Genomic DNA, 12,728 nt, shown 5'->3' on the forward strand with positions numbered 1-12,728 from the left:
ATTAACTTGTGGAATTTTTTTACTTAAAGATGTTGATTAGTTGATGTATGTTGCAGGGTGTTGGGCTGAAATTGGAGGATGCTCTAGCATTTTGGAGAGCAGAGTTTTCTCAAAAGGTGAGATTTGATCTTGTTGTTTCTCTCCATACTTAAATATTTTCCCTTCAACCTCATCCTATGTTGTTTAGGATCCATTTTGTAGCTTCACATTATTAATTAACAGCAATACTCGAGTCCATGAAATATTTGATACAAATCAAATAGTCAGCTCTTACTTTTATAATGATGATCCATATTGTCGTTGATTAAATTGTGGACTGTAGGATTTGTGAAGACATCAGATGAGGAAAAGAATTCTAGGTTTGTTGTTTGTGTTCAGGGAATCTTATGTTTGAAAAACTTTATAAAGAATGTGTTACTATGGTTCTTCATGGTTTCCTATGAAATGTTTTATCTAAATATTGTGAGTATTATTGAGATTATTTGTGGCTGCTACATCTTGCATGTAAAAACAATTAAAAGAACTTGGAACCTTAGTAGGAAATGTTGCTAGTGTTGGAAAATGTAACTAGGTTCGGTCCTCATAATTACCATTGTACTTGTGTCATTATATATATCTTGTAAAAGCAAAAGAAGAATAATTTTTTTTTTCAAGCATGGGTTTGATGCTCAAGTCAAATTGTTATTTTGTTCAAGCAGGTTCTTCATGCCTCTAGGGTTAATTGAGTCAAAAAGAATATTTATCATGGGTCATTCTATTGTTCTAGAGTCAAGATCCATTTGGGCTTTCAAAGAAGAAAGAAAAAGAATTTTTAAAGTTGTAATTTGAGTCAAAATCGCATCAAGATGCCAAGTCGGCTTTGCTTGTCAAGTCGGCCTTGCCCTAAAAGGTACATCTATTTGAACACCTCTGGATAGTATAATAGAGGGTGAATTGAGCTCATTTGGAGACAACCGTTCGTATGATCTGTTCTAAAATGAAGAAGAGCAAAGTTCAAGGAGGCCAAAGTCTGAAATTTGCAAATGTAAAGGAAGGTTATTCTTGAGTGGGGTTATATGATAGTTTTGATGCTGTACATGGTGATGATCTTGTTGTTGACGAATCTGCTACTATGTGGAAGGAGGGCTTGACTTGACATTCTGAGGGTTGGAGTTTTTGTCATGGTCATGGGTCTTGGATATATCACTTTGATCTGATTCTGTAAGAAGAGAAATTTTCTAGGTTTCCCCCTCGTGGGGTTTTCGCCCTGGCCTGGCTTGGAGCCTATATCTTGTGTTCTTTGTTTCTTGTGATCTTCATGTTTTGTACGTTTGGTAATTGTTTGATGAAAAGAACATAATAAATATTAATAAGAAGCCAACAACATTCACAAGCAATTATCAAAGAAGAGAAATCTACTCTAATGTACGAACATGATTTTTCAACATGGTATTAGAGCTAAGGTTGGCAGTTTGAAGATCACATTTCTGTTGGCATCCTTAAGAAGACTCCTCTTTGTTGTAGTGGGTACCACTTCATTCAAAGATCATTATCATCTGAAACATCCTAAGGGTTTGAAACCTATACCTTTTGTTGAAGATCCGATCCGATAATTTGAATTGTATGATACAAGAGATCTGTAGTAACAGAGTATCAAATTTGAGGCTACATTTCTTTGATTATTGCAAAGAAACTTTGATGACAATAACACTTAATGGCTGACATTTCTACAAAATGACTCACATACCTAACTATAGCTTGTATTCAACTTTGAGACTTGCAAAGTTGTCCGCATCTCTAAGACTCGTATCTCTCACAATAACTTGTATTCATAGTGGTTCGTATTATATGTGGTCTAATACAGTGGCATTGTGTGTATACTATGGCATCACTACATTTTAAGGCTCGATCACTTTCCTCCTCCTCGTAGTTCACTTATTCTCTGTGGCTCCGTATGACTAGCAACTTAGAAGCTTGCACTCTTCTCTGGTACATACTACAACTACAAGGCTAAATGTTTATGTTTTGAGGCTCGATCTCTGTGGTTTTCAATTCACCGTGGCTCACATTAAGACTTAGAGGCTCGCGTATACTCTGTGGCATGCCTCGCACTTTGTTGCATCACTATCTTGGGATTCATATTTTCTATGATGGCTCTCCTTTATACAGTGGCATCTCAACAGTGACATCAATATATCACTGTGCATAGTAGCATCTCTAGAGTGGCAGTAGCATTGCATGTTTAAACACAATAATCTCGCTCTATATTATAATGGTCTGACATCAACAATATATGGTTTGTATGACATTGCATATAATTCTTTGGGATTCACATTACACACTGTGGTTTGCACATCAATTATTTATGGCTCGTATTATTCACAATAGCTTGCACTCTTGCCTGTGGATTGCTTACTCTGTATGGCTTGTTGTGGCTTGCATTTTTTGTATCTTTAGTTCACATTGTATCTTCGAGGGGTATCGCTATATTACAATGGAAACATATTACTAAGGATAGGATGAAATTACAATAAGAGGCTCCTTGGATCTCTCTATATCAGAGTCTCCTATAATTAGTATTTCTATATACTCCATGGCTTGCTACATTTTTATGGTTCACATTGTGATGACAATAACTCCTAAAGAAACCCTCATGAAAGTAGGATATTTGACATAGTTCTATATGACAACGTGTTAATTTTTGGTATGTTATATGCTTAAAAGTAATTTACTTAAATTTTCTTATTAGACCAATATCAATATCCAGATTAGCAATCACATCAACATGATGGTAAAATGCAGATAGAACAAAAACATAAATAGTAGAAGACGAGCCAAGACAAGAGGACACAAGATGTGGCACCAGCCAAGGACAAACCCCAATGTGGGGAAACCCTCGATCAATTCTTCTTATATTCTTCAATAGTTCAGCAGAGAGAGAGAGATAGTACAAATATACAAATTTGATATTTTATGACAGCAGCAATAAAGCCTTGACCAGAGAAGTCAATGCTGGTCAAACAGGATGGAAATCTTCCTCTAAATGGCTCGATCAAACCCAGCCAACATCGGCCTTCAACAGTAAGCTCAATGCATCCAAAAACTACACTGTTGGTTTTGCTCCTAGGAAGATCCTTCAACTCCTCGGAAGATCATCCATATGGCACCAACAGGATGCTCATTAAACTGAACCAAACATGGTCAAACCTTGACCCAATACATCTCCCAAAACACTGTTGTCCTCTTGCTGCACTTGCTGTCACTGCTTCATGAGTTAGGGCATCAACCTTCAACCCTCATTCTCCACACAGTCAACAATGCAGGTCTTCTTAGGCTGCGGTGTACCAAGGTGAGACTCCACCACTGCCACGCTGTCCAAGTCTGGCTTGTTTACCCTTAATGCAACCCTTAGAACAACCTTTGTTGTTGGTTATGCCCTGTAGCCTAGCCCAACAGTAAGTTAGGCATACGGTCCTCAAACAAACAACAACCTCCAATTAGCAATGCTAACTCGTTATCTTCCTCAGCCCACAAAGCCCTACAATCTTGGACCTTGAACAACAACTCGACTTCTAGTCTTACCCTAAGACAACCACCCTAAACAGATTTGCAAGTTGATCCCTTTCTCATTGTTCAAGTCCTCTTCTGTTTAGTTCACTAGCCCACCAACTCGGTTCAAGAGACCACCCTATTCAGACCTGTTTTGACCACCTCTTGCTGCGGATAGGGCTTTGCTCTTTGTTGCGGCTAGGGCTTGCTTTTTGCTGCGGCTAGGGCTTGCTTTTTGCTGCGGCTAGGGCTCCTTCTTTGACTACGGCTAGGGCTCCTCTTGATTGTGGCTAGGGCTCTTGATCTTTCTTTCCACCACGTCCTCCTTGTGAGAAGACATACCCAAACAAGTTGAGAGAGATCATGAGATGATGTGCTGCTCAAATGACTCGAGGTCTCTATTTAAATGCAATGTTGAGGATGAGCTGGAGGTAAAAGTGCTTGTTTAGCTTGCTGGCTGACCTTGACAAATTGTCAATAATATAAATAAATTCATATCTCCATAAATACATGTCGAAATCTGATAATATTTAGATCAATCCTACACCTCTCGGAGAGAGGAATCCAAGAAAAATATTAGCTGCCAATGGCCATAAGTAAGGTGACCCACATGGAGTTTGGCCCTAGTTGCCAATTTTAACACGAGGCAATAACAATGACACTGATACTCTTGATGACTGTTATAACAGTATAATGGATGGATTGTGAACTAGATATAAAGACATCCCAAGGTCTTGAGCTATTTATAATCCAAGTTTGATGACAACTTGTGCGAAAACCGAGGAATGATATTTCATAAGAAGAAGTTATATGCAGATCTAGATTATAGAAGTAAGGCCCATCTTTGTATATGAAGTAATGAGTATGTCTCTTCAAAAGGTGGCTTGCGAAGATATTGGAAGTTTGTGGCATTAACATCCTTCTTATATTTAAAAGAAAGACAAATTCCATGTAGCTGATTTGAAGTATGAAAGAAGTGATTAAAGCGAAGATGCAAAGTGACAAAGAACCTTATTCAATAAAGTTTAAGACATGTATCAGGAAACCATATGGATCATCTCTAAGGCATATAAAGCGACATCTTCCTATGACATACCCGAGTTTATCTACCATAGTAGATGAGAATTCATCTCCCTAGTTCAAGAATGAGTGACATCAATGAAACAAACCTGTTTGAAAGGAATCAAGACAAAGGGAGCAACTTGACGAGACTTTTGTGGTTGAAATTTGAGGCACCTTTGAAGATAGTTGACTCTTAACAGTTGAAGACAAGTCAAAGGACCAGATCCTTGCAATGAAAAATGTTTATAGAGGTATGTATAATCTCTGTATGCAGTTATGGTGATGGTGTATGCAGTTATGGTGATGGTCATTTGAAAGGTAATGAAAGGGTTTGTATAGACAAAAATTGACATATAAGAAGATTGTTGTTATGATAGAGGTTAGGTCTTAAGTTCAAGAAATGAAAAAGTGTCTCTAGGGTTTTGCTTTTTACATACTTTGAAGACCTTGAGAAACTAGGGTTTGTAGATCTTGCAATTTGGCATTTAGGGTTTGTGAACCCTTGATCAAAAAAACCCTAGGAGCAAAAAAACCTTATCTAGTCATGTTCACTATTAAAGATGGATCTAACCCTTGATGTTTAATGTGAGAACAAAGTTGGTGAATAAGTCGAAGACTAAGAGGGAGCTAATCCTTCTCAAAAGATAAGTACTCTATACCTCCTTCTTTGTTATCTTTATGCCTTGTCGTTTCTAACAAAGGTTGCAAGTCAAGATAAGTTCTTTCTAAAGCTTGACTAGCAAAAGGAAGAAGTGGAAGAACGTGGAAAAACATGAAAAATAAGAGAACAATTTGAAGCTTACATAAAGGAAGTTAATTAAAAGACAAGAAGTTCACTTACCTCAAATGAAAAGAGGGAGCTATAAAGATCTTGATGGATATGATATTAATTTAAGCTTGCAGTTGATTAGTTCATTCCAGGAACACATTGATTGATAATTGAATGTTGAAGAGCATGAAGCAAAACTTTGTTATATGAAGATAAACCATGCAAAGGAATGTTGACCTTAGAGAGATCAACTAGCAAAATTTGACATAAAGAATCCCACACCTTGACTAGAGGCTATTGTGATTTGTTAACACTGATAATGATGGAATTTGGTTTGGATCCTAGGAAGGACATATTACAGAAGTATGTGAAGAGGTTGGTGTGAAAATTCCAATACGGAATCCTATTGCAGCAACTGGTATTATTTCTCCTAACTGTTAATTAATTTAACAATTTATTTGCTACGACAAATATCAAAATAAATACATTGCAACCTTCACAAATAAAATATTGCGGAAAAATAATGCACTGGAAATTGAGAAATGCTAGCATAGACATAAAATATGAGACAATTATTTTTGGACAAATATCCCCGGAAAAACCAACTTGGGAAAACCGGTGCAACGGCTAAGGGTTTTATTATTAAGCAGCAGTGAGAAATTCTGAGTACAACTGGATGTCGAGATCTGGCAATCCTATAGAGAAAAATACTGGCAAAAATCTAGTGAGGAATTTTCCTCACCCCACAAGAAAATCTAGGCTCTGACTGCAGCTCCAAGTGAGTCATCCAAACTGCCTTTGCGCTCGCTCTGCGTTACCCTAGTAGAATCCCTTCTGTGCTTAGTCTGGATCAACCTCTCCTCAAGTCGTCTAGTCTGCTGTTGTCTGGGAAAATGTTTCTCTTGGTCCATGAAACCTCTATGTAGCCTCTGGCACTGAAGCTTGACTTTTCCCCAGAAGAATCGAAATTGCCTCTAGAGGCTATTGCGCTACCCCAACATCAGCCTCTCTGTGGCTCTTCTGCCCCTCTGCAAATGCACTCGCTAGATCTAGAATGCCTCTTCCAGCCTCACTGTCTTTGCCCCTCTCTCACTGCTTTGATCTCTAGCTTTCTTCGACAACTTACTGTTGCTACTCTAGAAATCGATCTGCTCAAGTGTCTTCTCCATCACCACATCGGCCTCCTCTTATAATCCCCCGTTGCAGCGCCAACGACCAAGATTAAATCATAATCGATGCCTAGGATCATCTTTGGATCGATCTGTGTGAGTTTCTAGATGATTATCGCCTTGAATTAATTAACACTGATCAATTAATCATATTCCCTAAGTTTAGACTTAAGAAATAATTAAAAACTGGTTAATAATCTAATTAAATCATTTCTAGGCAGAATTTCTAGAAATGATTTTTGGGTTTTGGAGATCTCATATATTCTAGCCTCCACAAAATTTCGTGGCTAGAACACATCCAATGCTACAAAAATTGACACTCCCTCTTAGCAAGGAATGTGTTCTAGTGCTACTGCACACCTTGTAGCAACACCTTGTCTATGCATCATCTCCTATCACGTTGTTGATGTCTGGCCATACTACCCACCAACCACTGCTTAACTCTGATATACGTTGGATCGGTGCTACTGCTGACCCTGCTGAACTGTTGCTAACACTGCATCTGCACTGCAACTCCCTCTCATTTTTTGTTGTTGCAACTGCAACATCTGCAACTGAAAAGTATCCAAAATACTGAATCAACTGTGATCAATATGATGCATCTGTCTCTTGAGTCTCTGATCGCTACTAGCAACTGTACTGTCATTGAAGATTTGCGCTGCTGCTGAGTTTGCACTGTGCCAACTGTATTGTGCTCCCCAACATTTGACTGCTACTAGTCTCTGCAATTGTTAGTTGGTCTCTGACTGCTTCAACTGCCATTAATCAATCCTACTACCGAAAATTGTGGGCCCCTGTAGCAAGGTAATGATCCATGAGGTGGACTCCTTAAGGACCCTGCCCAATTTGATGCACAAGAGTCTCTTACTCCTCCTCCTCCTGGATCTGGTGCCCCATTATCTCCTTTTGAGCCTTGTCCCTTACTGGGACCTTTCATCGCTTTGCAACTCACTTTCTCTGGTACCTGTCTTTGGCAACTGGAAGTCGATCTATTGCCCAGATCTACATTCTGGCTGACTTGCACGACCAACTCTACAAAGATGTAAAATCTGCGAAACTCAAACGCTGGGAAAGTAAACCTGAAAGTCTCACTCTTTACCTCTGCTTGGCTGCTACTTTGCTACTTGCACTCCCTCCTGGAATGCGCATATTTGCTAGTTGTTATTGCCAATCTGCCTTGAAAAATCGAACTTTTGAGACTCGAAGTTCCATGAGAGAAATTTTCCCTCTGCTGTGTGTACTTTTCTCTTCCACTCGACGCAGATTCTGTTTCTGCAACCTGCAGCAAAACCCTCTGCGTCCAATCGGGAATATGCTCTCGAAAAAACGGAGTTGCAGCGGCTCCCTTTGCCTGCTGGAATCACTGATCTGGGAAATTCGAACTTTTTCTGCCTCTTGCACTGAAAAAAATCGAATTTCCTCAAGCAACTCGGCGTGCCTGGTAATGAACTGCGCTGCCTCAAGAATTTCATCCTACTGCTCCTTTTGAGCAGCAAAATTCTTTCCTTCGCTTCTAAGCTTTTGGCTAATTACTTACGCTCTGATACCATGTGAACATTCCAATACGTTATCACAGTGATGCGGGGGAGCGCCCCCCCCCCCCCCCTTCGAACCCGCTCCCGAAGCGCGCTCCGGGCGGGAGCGGGTCGGGAGCGCGCTCCCGTAAAAAAATTTGCGCTCCCTGGTCTGTGAGGGAGCGCTTCAGGGAGCGATCGCTCCCGGAGCGCTTTTTAATGCCCGGGAGCGATCGGGGAGCGATCGCTCCCTGATCGCTCCCGGGCATTAAAAAATGCTCCGGGAGCGAATTTTAAAATTCCGGGAGCGATTCGGCGGAAAAAAATTCCGCGGACCCGAAAAAAACAAAAAATTAAACTAATTTTTTTGGATTTATAAGCCCAATGGGCCAAAACAAAATCATTTCAATGAGATTGAGCTTGAGTTTGAGAGCAAAGGAGCAAGGAGCAAGAGCTGAGGAGCAAGGAGCCAGAGCTGAGGAGCGAGGAGCAAGTGCCAAGGAGCGAGGAGCAAGCTTGCAGAGGTAAGTAACTTAATCATTTAGTTAGTTTAGCTGGTTAGGTAGTTAATTTGGTTAGTTTCATTTACCTGTTTGAGTTTAAAGATCATTAATTTAAATTAAATTAATAAATTAAATGAATTAATCCCAATAAACTAAATTAATTTGCAGATTCAAGACTCAAACCCTACCAACATCAAACACGATGGACCTGAGCATTTTTATTGGCATTTTCCTCTTCCTGGTCCCCTTTCTGGTTATTATGGTGGTGGAGAGTAGGAAACGGAGGGGGCCTGAAACTGAAGAGGTGGATGAAGAAGCCGGAGGAAGTCAAATAGGTGAAAACCCCAGTGAGGAGGATGTGGAGGGTGAACATGAGGGTCAAAAAACTAAACAAGACCAAACTCCATTGTGGAAATATGTTGAGAGGCCTGAAACAGGGAGAGGGGGTGGAACCACTAAATTTCATTGCCCCCATTGCAACACTGATTTCACAGGCTCATACACCCGTTTGAGAAGACACCTTTGCGGGAAAAGGGCATGGGATGGAGAGAAACAAATAGGAATCAGAACTTGCGACGCGGTGTCAACAGTTGATAGAGCCAAATACATAAAGGAAGAGGAGGACGCCCAATACAAAGCAAAAAGATCAAGGGGTTTCTTTGAACCAAGCTCACAAAGAACTCCTTCAGCATCCTCCCAAGGCAGTGGATATGGACATGGAGGCTCAGGGTCATCATCTTTACGCCGTAGAACCATATCAGATTTCCTTGATGAGGGGTGTAGGAATGATGTGGATTCAAAAATTTACAGGTTCCTCTATGCAAATGGGATACCATTCAATGTTCTACGCTCACCTTATTGGCACGAAATGGTTTCTGCCATAAATGATGCCCCTAAAGGATACAAGAGCCCTGGGTATGACAAGGCAAGAACAGTTGGCCTTGATCATGAAAAAGCAAAAATATCACATTCTTTGAATAAAATGACAAGTTCTTGGACTGACAATGGGGTGTCCATTGTATCTGATGGATGGACAAATGTAAAAGGCAAGCCATTGATAAGTGTTCTTGCTGTGTCCCGAAGTGGTCCCATTTTTCTAGCTGCACATGATTACTCAGACAAGTTCAAGACCGCTATCAACATTGCAGAAGCATTGCTTGAAACAATTGAGCGTATTGGCCCATACAATGTCATCCAAGTCATCACTGATAATGCTCCTAATTGTAAGGCAGCGGGAGCAATTATTGAGGATAGATACCCGAACATATTTTGGTCTGGATGTTTGGTTCACACATTGAACCTTCTGTTGCATGATATTGTCAAAAACAAAAATGAACAATACCAATGGATTGGGGATTTGTACAAGAGAGGAAAAAAAATGATAAAATTTATTACAAATCATAGCAATACCCATGGCCTTTTCCGCAGTCACTCGAGATTGGAGTTGCTGAAGATTGCGAGGACTAGATTTGGTAGCTATTACCTCACCTTCAGGTGTCTTTTGAAGGTAAGAGAGGGTTTAGCTAGCATGGTATCAAGTCCAAATTGGCAGGTGTTAAAGGAAAGGGCTACAAATGTAGCTGACATTGCAGGTTTTGAAACGGTGGAGGAGGCCGCTCTTGATGGGCAGTTTTGGACAGCTGTGAGACAGGTATTGGATTTCACCAAGCCAATTTATAACATGATTCGGTTTGCAGATACAGACAAACCAGTGATTGGCGAGGTGTATGAGCAAATGGATACCATGTTGGGGGAAATAAAAGACATTGTTAATAACAGAGATCCCGACTTGTACAATCTGATTCACGATTGTGTGTGTGAACGGTGGAAAAGGCTTAACCTTCCACTACATTGCTTGGCGTATATCCTTACGCCAAAATACTACTCAGATTCTTGGTTGGGCAAACCTGCAGCAGGGGGTGGTGTTAGGACCAAACCCCATTTAGATCGAGAGGTAACTAAAGGATATCTGGATGCATTAGAAAAGTTGGTGCCTGACAGGGAGGAATGTGCAGCTGTGCGCCTTGAAATAGGCAGATACTTCACTGGCAGTGGTTTGTATGGTAACTTCCATGCAATGGACGACAAAGATAAATTTGATTCTCTCACATGGTGGGAAACATATGGCGGCGACGGACTTTTGCGAAAATTGGCATTGAAAGTTCTTGCACAGGTTGTAAATTCTTCTTCTGCAGAGAGGTGTTGGAGCACCTACAGTTATATACATAATGTGAAAAGAAACAGGCTCAACGAAAACCGAGCAGAAAGCTTGGTTTATGTGCACTACAATTTGAGGTTGTTGAGCCATTACTGTGATCGGGCTAATGAAGATCCCACATATAAAATTTGGGACAATCACCCTGAGGACGACAATTTAGAGGATGGCATTGTACATATGGAAGAACTAGAAGATGAGCTTGTACGGGATGAAGCTGAAGCAGCTGCAGCAGCCATGCCACCTCCACCTCCACCATCCAGTAGCAGTTCTCGGGGCCCGAGTCTTGTTCCATTGCTGTCACCACCTCCATCGACACCCTCGCGTGGAGGCTCTAGTTCTGGTCGTCGGTCTGGGCGGGAGACTCCTAGAAGACCGCCAAGACCTACTTATACTCCTGGAGACTCTCGTGGCAAGGGCCACTTGTAGATTTACAGTTTACTTGTCTTTTTTAGTTTCTATTAGACTTGTCACTTTAGTTTTCATAACTGTTCAGTGTTGAGTTTTGAGTCCTTGACTCTTGACTCTTGACTCTTTCATATCATTATGACATTATGATATTTTTTGTAAACATTATATCACTGTGACAATGAAAATTTGAAGTTTGAAGTTGGGCCTTGGCAATTATAACTCATTGGTAATGATTGTGAATTATGAATATGATGCTTTGTGAAAGACTAAAGTTGTTTCATTTCATCTCATTATTCATGTTTCATTTTATAAATTTTTAACATTTCATATCATGTTAACAGTTAGAAGTTAGGACTTAGAAATATCTTCGATATTACTTCTTGTAATGGTTAAACTTGGCTTACAAGTACAACTTGTTACTTTGGTGATCAATGATGATAAATGTTATTGAATTGAATGTTATTTTAATTTATTATTTTACTAAGGTTGATGACGATTATAATTTCTAGATGATTGATGTGATATGGTTCAATGATCAATTTATGTTTTTTTATGTTTTTTATGTCTATTTCATCATTCTACATGTTTTTGCTGACATATATGTATCAAAAATTAAAAAATATAAAAAATATATATATTTTTAAAAAATCGCTCCGGGTTTCGCTCCCAAACCGGGAGCTTCTGAAAATGGTCGCTCCCGCTCCCGCTTCCGCTCCCGCTCCCCGCTCCCGCTCCCGCTCCCAAGTAACACTGCGTTATCATATTGTAGAAACTGGTATTATTTCTCCTAATTGTTAATTAATTTAACAATTTATCAACTACGACAAATATCGAAATAAACGCACTGCAACCTTCACAAGTAAAATACCGTGGAAAAATAATGCGTTGGAAACTGAGAAATGTTAGCAAACACACATAAAATATGAGACAATTATTTTTGGACAAATGTCCCTGGAAAAACCCAACTTGGGAAAACCAGTGTAGCAGCTCACGATTTTATTATTAAGCAACAGTAAAAAATTATAAGTACAATTGGATGTCCAAATCTAGCAATTCTACAAGGAAAAGTACTAGCAAAAATCTAGTGAGGAATTTTCCTCACCCCATAGGCAAATTCAGGTTCTGATTGCAACTCCAAGTGAGCCGTCCAAACTACCTCTGCGTTGGCTCTGCGTCACTCTAGCGCAGTCCCTTCTGCGCTCGGTCTGGATCAGCCTCTCCTCAAGCTGCCTAGTCTGATGTTGTTTGGGAAAATGTTTCTCCTGGCCCCAAGAACCTCTGTCCAGCCTCATGCACTGAAACTCGAATTTTCCCTAGCATAATCGAAATTGCCTCTAGAGGCTACTGTGTTGCCCCAATGTCGGCTTCTCTGTGGCTCTTCTACCTCTCTACAAATGCACTCGCTGGATCTAGAATGCCTCCTCCAACCTCGTTGTCTCTGCCCCTCTCATTGCTTCGTTCTCTAGCTCTCTCTCTGACTTACTGCTGCTACCCTGGAAATCGATTTGCTCAGAAATCGAACTGCTCAAGTGTCTTTTGTTGAGAAATCTAGGGCAT

General features: G+C 40.2%; 1 protein-coding gene across 1 annotated transcript in view; it reads left to right on the forward strand.

Moving 5' to 3' along the window:
• The window catches only part of LOC149138544 (putative DNA primase large subunit), a 127,811-nt gene that overhangs the window by 90,929 nt on the left and 24,154 nt on the right, over nucleotides 1-12,728 (forward strand). The window contains exon 14 of the mRNA XM_089446597.1: nucleotides 57-116. Coding sequence (XP_089302723.1) covers nucleotides 57-116 — 60 coding nt within the window. The remainder of the gene's footprint in view (nucleotides 1-56; nucleotides 117-12,728) is intronic.

The sequence above is a fragment of the Pinus tabuliformis genome, chromosome X (assembly GCF_031772625.1).
Source record: "Pinus tabuliformis cultivar Carrire ecotype Pingquan chromosome X, CPIR1, whole genome shotgun sequence".
NCBI classification, from domain to species: Eukaryota; Viridiplantae; Streptophyta; class Pinopsida; order Pinales; family Pinaceae; genus Pinus; species Pinus tabuliformis.